Source organism: Vulpes lagopus, chromosome 7 (assembly GCF_018345385.1).
Source record: "Vulpes lagopus strain Blue_001 chromosome 7, ASM1834538v1, whole genome shotgun sequence".
Classification (NCBI taxonomy): domain Eukaryota; kingdom Metazoa; phylum Chordata; class Mammalia; order Carnivora; family Canidae; genus Vulpes; species Vulpes lagopus.
Window position 1 is genome coordinate 12,370,936 of NC_054830.1, and position 19,861 is coordinate 12,390,796.

At 60.2% G+C, this 19,861-nt stretch overlaps 3 protein-coding genes across 8 annotated transcripts in view; 2 read left to right on the forward strand and 1 right to left on the reverse strand.

The window, feature by feature from the left end:
• Nucleotides 1-10,969, forward strand: part of SIN3B (SIN3 transcription regulator family member B) — a 38,360-nt gene extending 27,391 nt beyond the window's left edge. For both annotated transcript variants that reach the window (XM_041762015.1, XM_041762016.1), the window contains 8 exons: nt 720-903; nt 2,826-3,429; nt 3,642-3,811; nt 6,738-6,911; nt 7,170-7,262; nt 8,379-8,473; nt 8,707-8,911; nt 9,047-10,969. In XM_041762015.1, coding sequence (XP_041617949.1) covers nt 720-903; nt 2,826-3,429; nt 3,642-3,811; nt 6,738-6,911; nt 7,170-7,262; nt 8,379-8,473; nt 8,707-8,911; nt 9,047-9,277 — 1,756 coding nt within the window. In that variant the 3' untranslated portion in view covers nt 9,278-10,969. The remainder of the gene's footprint in view (nt 1-719; nt 904-2,825; nt 3,430-3,641; nt 3,812-6,737; nt 6,912-7,169; nt 7,263-8,378; nt 8,474-8,706; nt 8,912-9,046) is intronic.
• Nucleotides 10,970-15,396: 4,427 nt separating this feature from the next.
• F2RL3 (F2R like thrombin or trypsin receptor 3) lies at nt 15,397-17,349 on the forward strand. The gene is made up of 2 exons (XM_041763665.1): nt 15,397-15,591; nt 15,882-17,349. The coding sequence occupies exons 1-2, from the start codon at nt 15,489-15,491 to the stop codon at nt 16,949-16,951; spliced, it is 1,173 nt and encodes a 390-aa protein (XP_041619599.1). The 5' UTR covers nt 15,397-15,488; the 3' UTR covers nt 16,952-17,349.
• Nucleotides 17,350-18,232: 883 nt separating this feature from the next.
• Nucleotides 18,233-19,861, reverse strand: part of CPAMD8 (C3 and PZP like alpha-2-macroglobulin domain containing 8) — a 76,478-nt gene continuing 74,849 nt past the window's right edge. For 3 of the 5 annotated variants that reach the window (XM_041763976.1, XM_041763980.1, XM_041763981.1), the window contains exon 42: nt 18,234-19,464. In XM_041763976.1, the coding sequence (XP_041619910.1) occupies nt 19,443-19,464 (22 nt within the window). In that variant the 3' untranslated portion in view covers nt 18,234-19,442. Of the gene's footprint in view, nt 19,465-19,861 lie in introns of all 5 variants that reach the window. The other 2 variants (XR_005989066.1, XM_041763982.1) reach the window with 2 other exon arrangements.

Genomic DNA, 19,861 nt, shown 5'->3' on the forward strand with positions numbered 1-19,861 from the left:
TGTCACAGGCAGTCCCCCTGGGGCTCATTAGTGCTGTTTGTCATCGGTGATTGGGAGGGGGCCCCCGGGACCCCAGGCTATCTTAGTATGATTTCCAGTCTGTCCTCCTCCTCCTCCTCCTCCTGTTCTACTCCTAAGAGAAAGGCACAACTATTAATTGTCTCATCCTTCTAGAGTTTTCCCTATGCACATAGTCTTATCTAAACATGAAAAGTAACTATTTTAAAGCACAAATAGGATCATCCTATAGCACAGCTTGCCTGTTACTTAGCAGTACATTTTGGGAACCTTTTTGTGCTAGTGAATAGGTATGAAGTAAGTGGCTGCCCTTGACCAGGTGCTGTGCTCAGCCCTGGGATTGCAGAGTAGCTGAGGGAGGTTGACATGTCCCTTTGCCTGGGGCAGTCAAGTATGTGAGACCAGTGGTTGATCCACTAACTACCCAGAGTGTGGTCAGTGCCATGGGGCAGGGCAGGGAGAAGGCTCTGGGGCAGCGATACTTGAAGAGCTGTAAAACCAGCCACATCAGTTCTACAGAGCCAGTGTTCTCTCCCTTCCTCTTCTCTCAAGCGCGGAACCCACTGCCCAGGCCAGGAGCCGGCTGTCCCTGGTTTGGAAATGCACTCGGCTAGGCCTGTGGGTGGATGACAGGCTGCCTGTGCAGGGACGACGGGTGGGTGCCCCGGTTGTCCCCATGCTGAGCCCCTCTGACCCTGCAGGCTGAAGGCCAAGGAGGAGGAGTGGCGGGAGGCCCAGCAGGGCTTCAACAAGATCTGGCGGGAACAGTACGAGAAGGCATATCTCAAGTCCCTGGACCATCAGGCCGTAAACTTCAAACAGAACGACACCAAGGCCCTTCGCTCCAAGAGCTTACTCAACGAGATTGAGAGCGTCTATGATGAAGTAAGGCCCTCTGCTTCTCCCAGTCTCAGGCAGACTGCCAGCTCTCTGTGCCTCTGTTTCCTCAGCATCCCTCTCATAGGGGTGGAGTGGGTGTTTCTGTGGCACTCAGCCTAACACCCGTCCAGGGGGAGGATTATAGCCCGTTGCTGGCAAAGGGCCCTCCCCTCCCACGCCTCCTCCCTTCCCCACTTACTCCCAGGCCTTGATCAACCTTCCCTCAGGTGACTTGAGCTTTCCTTTCTCTGCTGCTAGCTGTGTGTCCGCACAGTTGAACCCTGAGAAGGAACGTTCCATCTGACCCTTACAGACCTTACGATGCAGTAGCATTGTCCTCCTGGTTTTAGGAGTGACAAAACGGAGACATGAGATGTGGCCACTAGCCGAAGCCAGTCACAGGAGACAAGGCTCCGGGCCCAAGGGCTATGCCTCTAGTCACTACACTGCGCCTTCTTGGCAGCTGGGGCACAGTCAGGTTCCTGGGGTTAGAGCCACAGAACTGAGGCAGGGCTGGCTCCAGGCTATGAGGATTGAGGCATTGATAACACGTACAGGGAGGGAGTTACTTGCAAGAGCCTGTGGTGGGAAGCCCCTTCCCTCCTGCTTCCCTGCTCTGGGTTGCCCCTGGCCCTGCAGGGCCCACTTGCAGCTAGTTGGGTCTCCTCACTTTCATCCTCCAGCGGATCCTCCAGGCCTGAGAGCACCCTCCCACCCCCCTCAACAGAGTCCGTGGGACATCCTCAGAACGAGAGTTGATGAGCTGACCCGTGAGGCCCAGCACTGTCACCGCGGAGTTCCTTCGCCCTTTCCCCGGGGGGCAGAGGGGAGAGGGGCACTGTTTGGGGCTGGAGGTTGGCCCACCAGCCTGGTGAGCTCTGTGTGTGCAAGCCTGTCATGCACGGGGAAGTCAGCCCCGTGTTGCACTGTGGGTTAGCAGAGCACAGTTCTGAATTGCATATGTCGGAACTTGCTCTGAGAAAAGGACTTAAAGAGATTTTTGAGGGTGTTTGTGGCACAAATGAGATAGGGACTCACAGAGCAGTAGGAGAAGGAGGTTACGCCAGAGCCAGGAGCCGGGCTCAGCTTCTGGAACAGCCGCACACCAGCTCTCAGGCCCCCCTGCCGCCAGCGCAGGGAAAGGAGATCTCGGGCTGCTACAGAATAGTGTCCCCGAGGGAGCATGACCTCTGGAAGGAAGAGACAGGCCTGACCCTGCCCTCGTTCTCTGTTGGTCACTCATTCTGTGGCTGTTCAAGGAGTCCCCTCAGTGCTGTGCCCTGGACCGGTCACCGAGAGGTGAGAGAGACCTGGCCCTGCCCCTGGGAGCTCCCCACCTGCAGGCACGGCATCCACGCTCACATTTTCTGAGAGCCTGGGTGTGTCAGCCTCGTTGCCTGGTGCTGGGGATCAATGCCACCCAAGGGAGCGTGTTGTCAGGGCTGACCTTAGCAGGCAGCTCAAGGCAGTCTGGAGAGAGTATGATCATCTACAGGTTCGCAGGAAGAAAAGGCATCAGCTGGATAAAGTCTGAGGAGAGGGATGAGACCAGGGCTGTGGTTTTCCAGGGCAAAAGAGTAGAGGGGCAGGTTGCAAAGGTCTTAACACACAGCAGGAGGTAGTTCGGCGCTCGTGAAGCATTGAATGAGGCCAGGTGTCGGGGGCTACAGGATGTGCCAGGGACTGGGATCCTGTCGTGAGCAGTGCAGAAGGCCTAGAAGGCCGTAACGAGGCTGACCATGCTCCTGTAGGTCAAATCACTCTAGACACATATCAGTGGGTGGAGTGGGCTGGTGGGCAGTTGGGAGGTGCTGGGCTGCACCCCAGACCAGAGTGTGATGCCTTTAGAGCACTCTGGTCCTGGGCTCCCCTACCTTGACTTCTCCCAGGTGGTCACTTCCTGCCTAATGACCTCCTGTCCCCCCCAGCACCAGGAGCAGCACTCGGAAGGCCGCAGCGCCCCCTCCAGCGAGCCACACCTCATCTTTGTGTATGAAGACAGGCAGATCCTGGAGGACGCGGCCGCCCTCATCAGCTACTACGTGAAGCGGCAGCCAGCCATCCAGAAGGAGGACCAGGGCACCATCCACCAGCTGGTACACCAGTTCGTGCCCAGCCTCTTCTTCTCCCAGCAGCTGGACCTGGGGGCATCTGAGGACTCCGCTGATGAGAGCCGGGGGAGCCCCCAAGGGCAGAGCGCAGACCCCAGTGACCGGAAGAAGCCAGCGCCTGGGCCACAGAGCAGCCCCCCAGAGGAGAAGGGGCCCGTGGGCGAGGCGCCGGCCACCGAGCAGCCGCCACAGCAGCACAAGCCCCTGGATGACGTGTACAGCCTCTTCTTCGCCAACAACAACTGGTACTTCTTCTTGCGCCTCCACCAGACCCTGTGCTCCAGGTTGCTGAAGATCTACCGCCAGGCACAGAAGCAGCTCCTGGAGTACCGGACCGAGAAGGAGAGGGAAAAACTGCTCTGTGAGGGCCGCCGGGAGAAGGCCAACGACCCTGCCATGGAGCTGCGGCTGAAGCAGCCGAGTAAGGCCTTGGGCCCCTGGGGGTGGTGCACGGGTGCTCACGTCCACTGGCCGGCCCAGGACTCGGGTGCCCAGTCTGGCTCCCGTCCTGGAGCCTCAGGCCGATGTTAGGAAGCCTGTGGTGGGAGGCAGCATCCTGTGGAGACTTAGGTTCATCCTGGTGAGGCCCACACGTGTGTGTGGCCCTGGATAACCGTGGTCCCCACTCCACAGGCGAGGTGGAGCTGGAGGAGTACTATCCGGCCTTCCTGGACATGGTGCGGAGCCTGCTGGAGGGCAGCATCGACCCCACGCAGTATGAGGACACCCTGCGTGAGATGTTTACCATCCATGCCTACGTGGGCTTCACCATGGACAAGCTGGTGCAGAGCATTGCGCGGCAGGTGAGCAGGGGCGGCGGGGCTGGAGCCACGGGCCATGAAGCACCTCTGGGAGGGTCCCTGCCTGCCCCCGGCCCTTCCTTCATCTCATGCTGTGGGGATGGCCCTGTGGTCAGCACTTTTCTTTTGTTATTGTAATTGAAGTAGAATTCACATAACACAGAATTCACCATTTTCAAGTGAACGATTCAGTGGCATTCAGTGCGTTTATAATGTTGTACAGACACCACTTGTATCTAGTTTCGGAGCATTTCCATCACTCCAAAGGGGACCCAACCTCCATGAGCGGTCATCCCACTCATTGTCCTCCCCCAAGCTCCTGGCAGCCACCAGTCTGTCTTCTGTCTCTGTGGACTTTCCTGATCTAGATGTTTCCTTTAAATGGACTCATACAGCTTGTGGCCTTTTGTGTCTGGCTCCTCTCAAACTCAGTATGCTGCTTGCGGGGCTCATCCACCAAAATGCACGCATCCATCTGTAGTGCGTGTCAGTGCTTCCTTCCCTAACGTGGCCGATGCCTACACCATCGTGTGGGTGGACCACATTCATTCATCCACTCACCTGTGGATGGTCATGTGGGTTGTTGCCACCTTTTTTTTTTTTTTTTAAAGATTTTATTTATTCATGAGACACACACACACGCAGCGGCAGAGACACAAGCAGAGGGAGAAGCAGGCTCCATGCAGGGAGCCTGATGTGGACTCAACCCCGGGACTCCAGGATCATGCCTGGACCGAAGGCAAGCGCCAAACAGCTGAGCCACCCAGGGATCCTCCAGGTTGTTGCCACCTTTTGGTGATTGCAAACATGGGTATACAAGGATCCATTTGACTCCTTGTTAACACACTTTTCTTGAGGGTAGCAACACATAAGGAACTGTGTAGCTCATTCCTTCTGGAGGGAGACTGTCAGGGACATTTATTAGCATCACTGAGAACAGCAGAAGACACCACGGCTGGGTGTCAACAAGAGGAAATCAGTCACGTTAATATAAACAGCAAAACCAAAAAAAAAAAAAAAAAAAAGAAATAGCAAAACCCCAGACGAGACAGATACGGTCTTGGGACATAAGTCCGGCTTGGTTACCACCAGAGTTATTGTTCAGCTTGACTTGGTTTCCCGTTTATCCAGTAAGGCTATTCCCCGCAAAGCAAAAAAGCTGAGGTAAGAGTAGTGTCTTGACCCTCTCACCCAGATACAGTTGTTAGAAATGGCATTTCCTTTCAGGCTTTACAAGCTTCCCATCGAAGCAGAAACACACACAGAAGCATGCCCAGATCCCAAGCATGCAGCTCGGGTCTTCACAGCCCCAGCCCTGCTTCGTTTCAGCCCTCCCTGCATGCAGGCACCCACGGCCTGGTCTCTGGCACCGAGAGCCCCCAGTTTGGAGCTGTGCGCCATTGCAAGCCCATAGCGCGCCTGTGAACAGGGCCCTGTGAACAGACCGTGGGATTGTGTGGGGTCCTCTGCCGAGATCCCTGTGGCCCCCTTCCCTCCGCCCAGGAAACCTTGCAGGGAATGAGCCCCTGTTTGATCCCTGGAGGTTGCCATCTGTGCCTGGGGTGGGGCTCCCGTGGCTCAGGATTGGTGGCCTCTCCTCCTTCATGGGTCTAGTGGGTGGTGGGGTTGTGTTGTGGCTGGTTTCCCTGACGGCTCATGGGGTGGGTGTCTTTGGATCCCTCTGTGGCTGTTTGGATGTCCTAGGTTGTGGAGAGCCCGTCTGTGCCAGTTGGCCCTTCCCCTGTGGAGCCCACCACCTTTTCCCCACTGGGGAGTGGGAGGCTCTGCATCTTCTGGCTGCTAGGAATCCTCCTCCCTGACAGGTGTGCTCTGAGACCCTAACCCTTTTGTGTTTGGCCATCTCCCCGTGTCCCTCTGTGTGCTAGGCCAGCTCTCTGTCCCTACCTGTCACCATCTGTAGTCGTGGCCTTTGTGAACAAGTGTTCTGGCAGCAGGCACACAGGGCCCTGTGAACAGGCCATTATAGGGCTGGGTGTCCAGTCTGCCCCCAGTGGGGCCCAGTTCCGGGGACAGCAGCCTCATCAGTAGCACCCAGAGGGTTGGACCAGATCGGATACTCTGATGAACATGTTTTTTTTTAATTTCCTTGTCCCCAAATGTCTCCTATAGAACTTGTTTTGTTTTTGTTTTTGTTTTTCTTAAAGAAAAAGGGAAAAGGAAAAGAAAAGGAGCAAGAAAAATGGAGATATTTAGCTGAAGCCCTGTAAGGACAGGACCCCAGGCCCCAACCTCCCCACCTGCCAGCAGGGCACATGCTCACAGGGCCATCAGAAGGCTTTGAGGCCGTATTGGTGCTCTTTGCCTCTTTCCCGTTTGATTAGCCTGTCTTCTGGTCAGTAGCAGCCGGTGTGTTTACTGGGGTCTTACCGGGTGAGATTTACACGCGGCCACATGTTGTATCTACCCAACAAAGCTGCGTGTGGGGAAGGCCCCGAGGCCTGGAACCCCCATGCCTGGGGCACCAACTCCTCACTGGCCGCTACTTCCCTTATTCTTCCTAAGTCTGAAGGTTTTGAGTATGTTGATAGGGCTCACAAGAATTCATTGTGTCCGTAGCAGAACACTGAGGGAAGAATTACTTGCCATGGCACCACCTTGGGATAATTACCATCCCCATTTTGGCTCGTTTTGTTCAGTACTTTAGTGTTTCTCACACCGAGGCAGTGCTTGCTGGTCTGGGCTGGCTTGCTCTGGGTTGGTTTTCGATCTGGTCCGGTGTGGTCTGCAGCCAGCATGCAGAGGCTACCTGGCACAGCCGTTGGACCCTGGCCTTCATGCCCACCTCGTGGACGTTGCTGGCCTCGTCTGGGGATGAGGGGGGCCCCAGCGGGAGGTGGCGGCAGCTGTGCCTCACCCCTCCTGGGGACACACAGACGCCACACGCCCACTGGCTCTCCCTCCCTGCCAGCTGCACCACCTCGTGAGTGACGACGTCTGTCTGAAGGTGGTGGAGCTCTACCTGAACGAGAAGAAGCGGGGTGCTGCAGGGGGGAACCTGTCCTCCCGCTGCGTCCGCGCTGCCAGGGAGACCAGCTACCAGTGGAAGGCTGAGCGGTGCATGGCTGATGAGAACTGCTTCAAGGTAAGGGGTGGCCACAATCTGCCCCACGCGGGGCCGGGGCTGCAAGGAGGACACCCACGACGGGGGACGACTGGCTGCTTTGCCCGGGCCCGGGAGGCAGGCTGGGGCTGGAGCTGGCGCTGGGCCTTGACTTGGCTGCCAGCCTACCCGATAGCACAGACTTCTCTTACTGGGCCCCTGGCAGCTGGGGAAGGCAGTCCTCGATGACCGTGCAATCTCGTTCAGGGCTTCAGCCTGTTCATCCCCCTTCCTCCCCAGGTGATGTTCCTCCAGCGCAAAGGGCAAGTGATCATGACCATCGAGCTTCTAGACACCGAAGAGGCCCAGACAGAGGACCCTGTGGAGGTCCAGGTGAGAACCACAGTCCACCTTGAACACATCGTGGGGGTTAGGGGCAGCCACGGGCAGCACTGTGGGGCCCCCCAAAAGCCTTGTGCACATACTGGCCAGGCACCAGCTGCAACTGTCCACCCAGCGAGGCCTCACTCGCAGCCTGACCTTCTTGGAAGCCTGAGAGGGGATGGCCACTGCACATGCCCCATCAGGAGCCAGTGTGCATGTCCCGGGGCAGGAGGGCAGGTGAGAGCCAGGCCATCCTTCCCCAAAACCCTCTTCCTGGCTCCTCCCACCTGCTGCAAACACTGTCATCCCCCTTGAGCCCATGGCCTGCATGGTCACTCTGACCCTGTGGCGTGTGGCCCTGTACTCCCCGTGCCTGAAGCCCAGAGCCCTGGATCCCAGTCCCTGGTCACCAGGAGAAACCCCCTGGCCCACACTCTGAGATGCACATTCCACTTGGTATCCCGGTGCCTCTAAGCCCCTAGCCTCCTTCACAGGGTTGGGCCCTCCCCACCACTGCACCAGTGGGGGTCCCCTTGCGGCATCCTTCCCTGTGGGCCTCAGGGCTTTCCGTCAGCAGATGCTTTCCCAGACAAGTGTAGGTGAGGGTCTGTACACCCTGCTCCTTCCGGAAGTTTCCAGCAAATGTGGTTTTGTTAGGCTTGAGTCTGGAGGAGCCTGTGGCTTTTAGAAGGTGGTGAACAGAGGGAAGGTCACTTGGACATGGCAGACCATGCTCACCCCTGACTGAGCAGCCCCTGCAAGCCCTGCCTTCTGCTCATCCCCCACTCCTGCCTGGCCTGTGTCTGCCGCTCCTCGGATCCAGCTCCTCTGTGTGAAGGCCCCGCTCCCTGGGGGAGCTTGTCACGTGACAGGTGCAGAGAGGATGTTATATAGCAGGTGTACTTATCCACACAAGCGTGAAATGCCACAGCTGTCTACCTTGTGGCTCTGGGCAAGTGCTTCAGCCAGAGCTGCTGCCATCTGGTGGCTCCTCAGTAGCTGCCACCCTCCCGATGCCTGGGGAAACTGAGGATGAAATCCCTGGGAGCCCCTGAGCTCAGGATCCCAGGTGAGAGGCTGGTGCCTCCAATGACACGGGCCTGTCTCCCCGTGTCCTCCCCACAGCACCTGGCTCGGTATGTGGAGCAGTACGTGGGGACTGAGGGGGCATCCAGCTCGCCCACCGAGGGCTTTCTCCTAAAGCCCGTGTTCCTGCAAAGGTAAGAGGACCCCCAGATGTGGTTCCTTCCTGGGGGACCCACTCCCACCACCGGCAGCACCAGGGCCAGCACCAGGGCCTGACTGGTTTTCCCCGTGTTGCTGGCCAAAGGGGTAGGGTAATGGTTTCCACCACATCGGTCTGCATCTCTCTGACCCCGGGGAAGTCAGCCGTCTTCCGACGTTTACGGGCTGTGAGGATTTCCCAGTCTGCAGATCCTCCTCTCGCCTCCAGGAACCTCAAGAAGTTCCGCAGGTGGCAGTGTGAGCAGGTGCGTGCCCTGCGCGGGGAGGCCAAGAGCTCCTGGAAGCGGCTGGTCGGGGTCGAGAGCGCCTGCAACGTGGACTGTCGCTTCAAGCTCAGCACCCACAAGATGATGTTCATCGTCAACTCCGAGGACTACATGTACCGCCGTGGGACCCTCTGCCGGGCCAAGCAGGTGCCCCTCCCTGCCCTGGGAGCCTAGGGTCCGGCCCACGGCTGTCTGGGAGTGGTGTGCACCCCTTTTCCCCCCAGGATCCGGCCCACAGCTGTCTGGGGCTGCCCTGACTCCCCTCCCCACCCCCTTCTGCAGGTACAACCGCTGGTCCTGCTGCGCCACCACCAGCACTTTGAGGAGTGGCATGGCCGCTGGCTGGAGGACAACGTGACAGTGGAGGCGGCTGGCCTGGTCCAGGACTGGCTGATGGGCGAGGAGGACGAGGACATGGTGCCCTGCAAGACCCTCTGTGAGACGGCACACGTGCACGGCCTGCCTGTGACCCGCTACCGAGTGCAGTACAGCCGCCGCCCAGCCTCACCCTGACTCCCTCGGTGGGCGCCATGACGCGCGGTTTGGTGCGGCCACTTCCCTGGCCCAGATGTGCATCGGGGCCTTCTCATGAACAACCTGAGGGGAGCACAGTGTCCCCCAGCCTTGCTGCTACAGGCTGCGAGCTCTAGAGAAGGATAGGGTTGTGTCGGCTTGTGGCCCTGTGCTACCATCCCTTTCGGCTTCCCTGCTTCCTTTGGGTTCATCCCGTGCCAAACCTGACCCCTTCCTGCACTTGAACTCGGGGCTCGCTCCTTGCTGGAAGGGGGAGGATCAACACGCTGGCCGAGGAGCAAGTGATGGCCTTTATGCACCTGCTGGGCCGCTTTCATCACACGTGCCAAATCCCTAGGTGAGGGCACCACTGGTCCTTTTGTGCAGTGTCTGGAAAAGTCCGTGATGAACTGCGCGTTGGGGGGCATGTGTGGGGGAGGGGGTCGGCATTCAAGAGACCCCAACATCGAAGGAGTCGGGCCTGGGGGATCTGCTTAAAAAGCATGTCCTTCCTGAATGGTTCTAAAAGCTTCTGGAAATTTCCCAAGCTGGGACCATGCCTGCATCTGATAGTTTGGGCGTGGGCGTGGCCCTGCTAATGCGTGGGGTCCTTGGTCACTTTGAAAGCAGGAGGAGCCCTTTGGGCCAAACTGTGGAGATCCTGCTTTGATGTCAGGATGTGGCATGGGAGGCCCCACCGTGGAAGAAATGGGACTCCAAACCCTGTGTGGACATGGCAGCCACACTCCGAGCTCCCGAGGGGAGGGGGCTCAGCCTGAAACTCCCTTGGAGCTCGAGTGGCCCCACACTGGCGGGGGGGCCAGGGGTGCAGCCATGTACCTAAGAAGGACATTCTAGAAATATATATATGCACACAAGTATTTATTCATAAGCTCTCCTAGTGGTTGTAACTTCTGCAGCAGCCAAGTCCCACGGTTCCTTGGGCAGTTGAGAGCCTTCTTCGTGGGACTCTGCAGGTCTGCCCTTGACGTTGCCATTCCTAGAGCCACTACCTGGACGGGACAGGCATGAGGGGCTGAGGCGACTGCCCTACAGAGGCTTTCTGTGCCAAGAATGCCAAGCAGTCTGGGCTGGGGACCAGCTCTCTAGAATTCCTGCACCATGAAAAGTCCTGGCCGGGCTCCTGGCACCATCAGAATGGGGTCAACCAACAGGGGCTCCAGAACCATCCCCGTGCAGCCTCCTTTCTGCCCAGCAGCAGCCCTCACCCTCCCAAAACTGAGCTGTGCCAAATCTGCAGTTCTGGGGATTGGAGATGTGTTTCTAGAAGTTACCTGTGGAACTCAAGGTTTGCAAAGCCTTTGACTCGGGGTCTGGGCGATTCCAGGGCCAGTGTGCCCTGCCCAGGGTCTTCTAGCCCATGTTTGCTCAAGTGTACCAGGCACTTTGTCCACATCCTTGTTTTATAAGAAGGGAACTTACCGGAATTCCTGAACCAGACCCTCCCAGCGCCACCCTCCGGAGCCCGTGGCCCCTTCCGTGCCTCCGTGCGGCCCTGGGGTGCGGGCCACACCCCACTGAGCCCCGCCCTGCATGCTTCTAGGGAGCGTCTCTTCTGTTTTTGAAGAATTTCTGTTCTGGGGCTTGTACTTCCTTTGCAGCTGTTTTGAATGTAGTTTTTCCTTTTCTATTTATTTGCACATTAAAGTTAAAAACTAAATATTGACCTAACTCTGAAGTCCTCTTGGTCATTACAGGGGGCCCCCAAGGGTTGTCTGCACCTGCGCCCCCTCACGGCCACCCTGCACCTCCACAGGAGGGTCCTGTTTCCCCAAGGATGCCGTCCCATCCAGTTTTCTGGAATATTCATTCCCAGCTCAGGAGAGGTGTTGAAGTGTTGTGCTTGGGAAAAAATGGTGTTGGCTCTGAGCTTTCTCTACCTGCCCAGCACAGGATCTTTCCCACTCCCGGGCTCCCCTCTCCTCTCAACACACCTCCAGAGACTTTGTCAACACTCTGTACGCCCCCCCCCCCGCCCCCGCCCCAGATCACCTGGGCCTGCTCCCATCCGGCGCCACCTCCAGGGTAGTGGGAGACCACAGCTCTTAGGGTCCTCTTAGCGGATAAGCCCTTGGGGCTCCTATCTGGCCTCCCCCCCAACTCACCCCCGGCGCCCACTGCCGGGCCTCACCCTCCCAGGTCAGGTCCCAGAGCTGAGACTGCTGCCCACCTGGCCTGTCCTCTCCTGGATGCGGCCCTCTTCCCAAGTGGCCGTTGCTGCCTTCCAGCAACCCCCTCGCCATGCACCCCCACACACATGGTGCCGCACGCCAACCCCTCCAGAGGATCAGGGCTCCCGGGAGTTTGGCGAATGAGGCTCAGTGCTACCCCAGATGCCTCCTTGCCTCGAGCCCACGTCGAGGATGGGTCCCAGGGCCCTGGGTTCCCGCAGTCGGGCCTTCTGGTTGGAAGCTCTGGGAGGGGTGCCCTGGGGCGTGGGCCCTGGCAGCTGCTGCAGCAGCTTCCGAGAAGGACACGGTCCCTGGAGTTGGCGGGGCCTGTGGCTGGGGTCAGGGCTCCGCAGGAGAAACGGGAGGGAGGGTCTCCTGCTGGCTGTGTTGGGAAGGGGTTATGACCTGTGCGGGTGAGGACCTGGCCCCGTGGACACAGCCTGCAGCCTGGTGAGGCGCGGAGCAGGGGACCAGCCTGCCCTCCCCGGACTCGTGGAGGCACCAGATCCTCAGGGCCTGTTCAAGGCGCTGTCTGCAGCAGGCGATCATGCCCTGATGAACAGCCCTGATGGATAAAGCAGCCCTCCATCCTCACCGCCCGGCACCTCCTCCTTCCCGGAGAGGAGAGGGAGCAGGCGGGTGATACTTGGGGGGGGGAGGCTTTCCAGGGGTGCCTGATGAGCATCTATTTATCTCTTCTGCTATTTGTGAAGGGTTTGTCTCCATGGCTATTTCACAAGGTATAAGCAGCGCTTTACACCTGATGTCCTGGCTGAGGAGGAGGCCGATTGTTCTGAAAAGCAAGTTGACCCGAAGGCATCTCAGGAGGGCGGGGTGGGGCCTGGGGGAGTAGGACCTCGGGGTAGAAGGCTGAGGGCCCGAGGGCCGGGGGTGTGGGCTTGAGATCTGAATGGCAGCTCCTGTGTGCCCAAGCGCCAGGGCATGGTATGATGGTGCAGCTTGGACTGCGGTCCCAGGGGCATCTGGGGTTGAGAGCGCCAGACCTCAACCCCTGGAGCCTGGTGAGACGTGGTCAGGGCACCCTCCTCTGGGCCGGAAGTGGGTTAATGTCCCTGCCCACAGGCTGAGGCCCAGCCCGGGAATTAGGCAGACACGCGGTTGTGCGTGCCCATCTGCCTTCAAAGTACAGCATGAAGAAATCACACTTTCCACGAAGATGGTGCCCCGAGAGGCGTTGCGTTGGACTTGAGGCGTCTCTAACTGACGCACCGACCTCCATCGTCCACTGGAGACCTCGAGGTGGGCCAGCATGGGCTGCGGGGGCTCCTGGGCGGGCCAGGTGGGGCTGCCGGCTTTGGGAATCCAGGACCATCTGCTGACTCAGATCAGATTGCCCTTCCCCTCCACCCCATCATTTTAAATGTTTTTAATTCAGTTAAAATACACGTAAAATTGAGCCATTTTAAGTGTCCAGTTCAGTGGCTGTAAGTACATCCACGTGGTTATGCAACCATCCCCGCCGTCCCTCTCCAGAACTTCCCCGTCTTCCCAAACTGGGAACTCTGTCCCCATGAAACACAGACGCCCCCACTCCTCCCCCGGCCCCTCGCACCCGCATCCACCGCCTACTCGCTGGCTCTGAGAATCGGACCACGTCGAGGGACCTCATCTTAGTGGGGTCACATAGTATCGATGCTTTCTTGGCAGCTTATCTCACTCAGCATCATCCATGCTGTAGAATAGCTTCTATCAGATTCTCCTTCCTTTTTATTTTTTTACTTTTTTAAAAGATTTTATTTATTTATTCATGAGAGACAGAGAGAGAGAGAGGCAGGGACACAGGCAGAGGGAGAAGCAGGCTCCATGCAGGGAGCCTGACGCGGGACTCGATCCCAGGACCCCCCAGATCACGCCCGGAGCCAAAGGCAGACGCTCCACCAGTGAGCCACCCAGGCGCCCCAGATTTTCCTTCCTTTTTAAAGCTGCTATCCTGCCTTTTTAATTTTTAAAAAAGGATTTATTTGAGAGAAAGAGATTGAAAGAGAGAGAGCACGAGCAGAGAGGAGGGGCAGGGGAAGAGGGAGAAGCAGCCTCCCCGCTGAGCCGGGAGCCCAAAGAAGGACTCGATCCAAGGACCCTGGGATCATGACTTGAGCCGAAGGCAGAGGCTCAACTGACTCAGCCACCCAGGGGCCGCTATTCTGCTTTTTTAAAAATGTGAGTTTCGGGGGGCACCTGGGTGGCTCAGGTCTTGATCTCAGGGTAGTAAGTTCAAGCCCCGCATTGGGCTCCATGCTGGGCGTGGAGCTAAATAAATAATAAACAAAAAAGTAAGGTTTTTACGGACAGTGACAGATGACACAGAAAAATCCCAACAGTACACAAAAGCACACAAACAGTAGGCCCCCAAGTCCCTCTCCCCAAAGGCGGCTGCCCTCAGCATCCTCCAGAAAGCCCCTGGCACGGCAGGTGGCCCCGTACATCCTGTGGGGGGGGGCTGCCCCCTCCTGCTGGCACAGGGTTGTTTCTGTGATGCTGTGGATACACAACCCCGCCTCTGCCCTGCGGAGAATACCCGCCCCCCCAACAAGTGACTTCCTGCCCGCGTGCCCCCCCCCCCCGCCTCCCCATCCCTCCCCAGACATGGACTCCTGAGTCCAACCAGCCTCCCCCAGAGTCCCCCAGTCGCCAGCCCCCCAGCCGCCCTTGCACAGGTTCCACGTCCTGCTCCTGGAGAGCAGCAGGGGGTCCCCATCTGGGTTTCCCTGTGAGCTCAGAGGGACCTCGGTCACAAGGTGCCTGCGGAGACACACGCGTGGCTGAATTTGTCACCGGTGCCGGTGGAAACAGTCCGGAAACAGGGGAGACTCCTGGCTAAGACCCTGTCCCGGCCGGAACTGTCTGGGCCTGGGTCCCCCACCCTGGACTGGGGGCCGGGACCTTGGCATCTCACCCTCAGCTGCCCCGACGCCGTCCGGGACTGCTCGGTCACTTCCTGGCCAGTCCCCGTGACCTTGAGTGTGTGGCTAGATTAGGGTTCCCAGCACCAGGACAGGCCGCATCGCTGCCCTTCTCCCACCCCTGGTTCATTTCTTCTTCCTTGCCCCCCTACCGCCCCCTTGGGGTTCTCCTGCTCTCAGACCGTCCCCCTACCCCAGCAGCAGCAGCCTGACCACACAGGTCGAGACCCCCCAGCGCGGAGCACGGCGGAGGCCTCTCCCTGGAGGGGCATCAGAGGGGGACTGTGTGCAGAAGAGAGGAAGACCCTCCCCCCTCCCCCGCGAGCCCCTCTGAATTTTTTCACCTGCAAGGTGGGCCCCCATCTGAGTGCAGGGACGAGGAGGCGCGAGAGGAGGGTGGGTGGCTCAGGGGCCCTCTGTCCCGGGCTGGCCTGGCCACCACTCTCAAGCTGAGTTCTGGCCTTGACCGTTCCCGGGAGCCCCAGGCTGCGGATGGAACCAGGAGGGGAGCAGAAGGGGCCTCAAGACCCAGAAGGAGGCCGAAGCTGGGCTCCTCTCTGCTCCCCAGGATAGTCCCAATAAGACAGTGCAGCCCCCACAGAGGACCCGGGTGTCTGGGGACGGGGGAGGATCACTCACCTGCTCTGACCTCTGACTTGGGAGGCAGGGCTCTGGTCCAGCCAGCCACAGATGGGGGGGGGGGGGGGCTGCAGGAAGGGCGCAGAGCCCTTGCCTGGGGACGTGACCTGCAGGGCTGTCCTGGGAACGGGGGCTGCTCACATGACCGGGTAGCAGGAAGCAGCCACTCAGCCTGGAGAGGCTTTCTGGGCTAGACAGAGGCTGAGGGTGGGGAATTTCCTCCCCCATCTTGCCAGCCCAACACTGGGACCCTGTTTTTGAAACTGAGTGACTCTAGCCACCAGGCCTCCCTGTCAGGCCACACCAAGGGCCTGTCACAGGCTTGTGGGGGCAGGGCGTGGTTTATCTCACTGGGGCCTGTCCAATCCTCCACTGGCACTCAGGAAGCTGGGGGTGGGGGGTCCAGCCAGGGAGGAAGCCCTAGGTCAGCCGGCCCCAGCCCAGAGCAGCCTTGGCAGCATGTGGGCCCTGGTGCTGCTCTGGCCTCTGGTTATGGGGTTCAACCTGGAAGACGACAGCCAGAGCCCCCTCACCTATGACGAGATGGGGAGCACAGGGGGAGGTAATGGTGCATGCCCTTGGGCCTTGTCTGGGGGCTGGAGGGAGGCCTAGAGTTCATGAGTGGGAGACAGGGAACTGGCTGGGAGCGGGCAGTCCTCCAACCCAGCCCGGTGCCAGGGCTGGGGGTGTCTGTCCAGCTCTGACTCACCAAGCTGGGGGTTCCTGAGAGCTGGAGCCTGGACTGGAGCCCCTAGGGAGCCGCATCCCGCAGTGGGAGGGACGGCGGGGTGGGGGTGGGGCGAAACGGGGGTGACAACCAGACTCTCAACGCCTCCATCCCCTTTCCCCCAGATGGCACAGTGGGGCCCCTGAGCGGGCCCCAGGAGGGGACCCCTCACTCGCCCCACCTGCGCAGCTTCCCCGGCCAACCCTGGGCTAACAACAGCGAGATCCTGGAGATCCCAGAAAGCTCCCGCGCCCTGCTGCTGGGCTGGGTGGCCACGCGGCTGGTGCCCGCCGTGTACGGGCTGGCCCTGCTGGTGGGGCTGCCGGCCAACGGCCTGGCGCTCTGGGTGCTGGCCACGCGGGTGCCGCGGCTGCCCTCCACCACGCTGCTCATGAACCTGGCGGCCGCCGACCTGCTGCTGGCCTTGACGCTGCCGCTGCGCATCGCCTACCACCTGCAGGACCGCCACTGGCCCTTCGGCGAGGCGGCCTGCCGCGCCACCACGGCGGCGCTCTACGGGCACATGTACGGCTCGGTGCTGCTGCTGGCGGCCATCAGCCTGGACCGCTACCTCGGCGTGGTGCACCCGCTCCGAGCCCTCACGCTGCGCGGCTGGCGCCTGGCGGCCGGGCTCTGCGCGCTGGCCTGGCTGGCGGCGGCGGCCCTGGCGCTGCCCCTGGCGCTGCAGCAGCAGACCTTCCAGCTGGCGCGGCCGCCCCGCGTGCTGTGCCACGACGCGCTGCCCGCGGGCGCCCAGGCCTCCTACTGGCGGCCCGCCTTCCTGTGCCTGGCCGTGCTCGGCTGCTTCCTGCCGCTGCTCGTCGTGCTGCTGAGCTACGCGGCCGCGCTGTGCGCGCTGGCGGCCGGCGGCCCGCGCTACGGCCACGCGCTGGGGCTCACGGCGCTGGTGCTCGCCTCGGCCCTGGCCTTCTTCGTGCCCAGCAACACGCTGCTGCTGCTGCACTACTCGGACCCGGGCCCGGACGCCTGGGGGGACCTGTACGCGGCCTACGTGCCCAGCCTGGCGCTCAGCACCCTCAACAGCTGCGTGGATCCCTTCATCTACTACTACGTGTCCGCAGAGTTCAGGGACAAGGTGCGGGAGAGGCTGCTCTGCTGGGCCCCGGGCGCCTCGGCAGCCTCCAGGGACGGGGGCACCCAGGGCACCGGCACCCGCTCCACCTCGCTGGTGTGACGGGCCCCCGGGAGGCGGGGCAGACGGAGAGGGGGTTGCACGGGGCCGAGTGGGGTCCCCTCCCAGTTCGTGTCTACAGGGACGCCCTGAATGTGAGCTGCTGTGAAATAGGGGCTTTGCAGGTACTGTTGAAATTGGGTCACACCGGAGGAGGGGAGAGCCTAAATCTGCTGTGACCAGTGTCCTTATAAGGAGAGGATGCACATACACACCGGGAAGGAGGCCATCTGACCACGAAGGCGGACATTGGGGTGACGCAGCCACAGCCAGAGAACACGACGCCCCGGCCAGAGGCCTCCAGAAACCGACCGCCCAAGCCACGCTCCCTCAGAGCCCCCGGAAGATGCCAACCCCGCCCACACCTTGATCTCAAGCTTCCGGCCTCCAGAACTGTCAGAGAATAAATTCCTGTTGTCTTAAGTCACCTGTTCTGTGGTATTTGGCTACAGCAGTGCCAAGAAACTAGTATCTGGGCTAAATGCAGATTCCCAGGTCCGGCCAGCTCCCTCGTGTCCCGGGGGGGCAGAGGGGTTGCCGAGGCTACTCTAGAGCTGCTGCAGGACCCCCCCCCCCGGGAGGCTGCTCCGGCTGCCCACCCCGTCATGGCCCAGGTGGCCAGGAGGGTAGACGGAGTCCTCCCTCCCCAAAGCCCAGGGCCTAGCTCTGGGACAGGCTCCCGGGTTTGGGGCATCTCCTGAACAGTCACTGAGGAGGCCCTCATCTGCTCCCCAAAACCTGGTGCGGCCTGGCATGGGGATCTACAGGATTGTCTTTTGCTGTCACCCTGGCTGCAGGATGGCACCTCTTCCCGTCAACCTAAGATCTAAATCCTTTTCTTGATGTTAATGTCTCCCACCACCCAGGACCAGGTGGGTGGACTTCTGGAGGGTGGACGGGTAAGGCCTGGGGGTGAGGGCTACCGCCCTGCCACCCCCACCCCAGCTGTTTACCAGGTTCTGAGCTGTTCTGGAGTGTGTATTGGGGTTGGGGTGATACCACCAGGGGAAGGGTAGCCACTGCCCCCACACCGAAGAGCAGCACTCTGTCCGGAGCCACAGGGGCATCAACTGTGGGAGTAAGCAGGTTTCCCCAAGGCAGAGGCAGGTGGGGGCTGTTCCTGGCTTCCCCATGGGGCCCATATGCATCTGGTCTAGGGAAAAACCAGCCAGGGGGCATGCAGCCCCAGGACACACATGAGGAGCCTGGGGAAGTGTTAGGAGAGCGAAGCATACCCATGTCAAGAGCCTGGTTGATGATGCACGAATTTTCCAAGATGTTACTTCCAGGGGAGGCTGGGTAAGGGGTACCTGGGACCCTCTCTGTCCTGGTAGCATTTCTTACAAATGCATGGGAGTCTGCGATTAGGTTGGGGTGCAGGTGTTCGAAATGTTCCTCCCCACCCAGCTCTGAAAGGCTGAGCTGGAGACCAGGGAACAGAGGTGTTGGGAGCCTGACAGGAGCAGGGGCTCCAGCCCTCAGTGCTGCCCCCCCAGAGGCCAAAGTCTGGCTGTGACTCTGGAAATGAGCTTTTATTATAGGAGCGGCCTCCGCAGGGAGCGGGCCCAGGGCCCAGGAACTGTCCCCTGTAGGCTGGTGGGGGTGAGCGGCGCAGGAAAGTGGCCGGCGCTGCACGCTGGGGACCCACTGGCTGGAGGTCAGAGACGAGCAGCACGGGCTGCAATAAATACCACTGCGAAGGGGAGAAGACAGGCCGTGCACGGGAGCAAAGAGAGGCAGGCATCCCCTGAGGGTTACAAAGAGGAATGTGGGAGGGTCCCCCGATGAAGGCAGGCCTGGGTGCAGAGCTGGGGCTCCCTCCCAGGATGCTGGGAGAGAGCAGTTCCCCGTGTGGGGTCCTGGGAGCTCAGGGGCTCAGGGGGTGAGACCCTGGGGTGGGAATCGACCTAGTCCTGGAGGCAGGAAGCTGAAGGCGCCTCTGTCAGAGCCCGTGGCTCTCCGAGGACCTGGCACTGTCAGGACCAAACATTCAGGGACCCCTGCGGTGAGATGGGGAGGGGTGTATGTGGGGACTGTGACCATTATGGGACAATTTGAAGTCTAGGTCCAGGGCCTCAGCAGCCAGGTGCCCCAAAGGGGGCCAGACCTTTGCATCTTGGAGAAAGGCAGCCTATTTCACTTGGAAGTTGCTGACAGAGGCCTTTGGCCTCAGGTCCTTCCCAGGAATTCCACCCCTGCCCCAGGAGCAGGAGCTGCTCTGGCCCGAGGAGGGGTGCAGCCAGACCCAGGTGCAGGTGGGGAGGTGGGGGGATCGAGGCCGACCCCCTGGTTGAGGGAGGGCTGGGAGGAGGCCTGTCATCCATTGAGGCAGGTCTCTGCGTTCCGTGTATCAGGTTCATTTGGAGGCTGGAGTCACCTGGAGCGGGGTCTGCCCGCCCACCAGAGGGGCAAGGGAGCTCTCCCCTCAGTGGCCCCCTTCCGGGGGGGCAGACAGGGACAGGACGCAGCCAGATCAAGTCCTCTTGTCGGAGCATTAGGAAGAGAAGCCACTCTGACTGGAGAGAGAAAAGAGAAAGACAACGTGGGCTGCCAGGCCTCCCGGGGGCCAGCGTGCCCTCGGCTGAAGCCGCCTCCACGTCATGGGGCAGGTGCATGTCCCCTGAGGAGGACCCTCAGGACCCTGCCCACTGCCACCGGGGCACGGCGATGGGACAGGTTGTTCACTTCTGGTACACACAACAACGTGGATGGGAGGCAAGTGAGAAAAGCCAGTCTCCAAAGGACTCCCGTTTCCACAGCATTCCCCCAAGGACACTCGGGGGAGGGGCCGGGTGGGCGTGGCTGTAAAGGGACAGCCCGCCTGTATCTTGACCAAGGCGGTGACGGCACAAAGCCACCCCTAGGGGAAAACTGCAGAGTCAGTTGTGACAGTGGTGAAAAATGAACAACCAA

Excerpts from the sequence above, each read along its gene's own strand:
- F2RL3 (XM_041763665.1), top strand. The coding sequence starts at position 15,489 with ATGTGGGCCCTGGTGCTGCTCTGGCCTCTGGTTATGGGGTTCAACCTG. Across the intron at positions 15,592-15,881 it reads GATGGGGAGCACAGGGGGAG|ATGGCACAGTGGGGCCCCTG; the intron begins GTAATGGTGCAT and ends CCTTTCCCCCAG.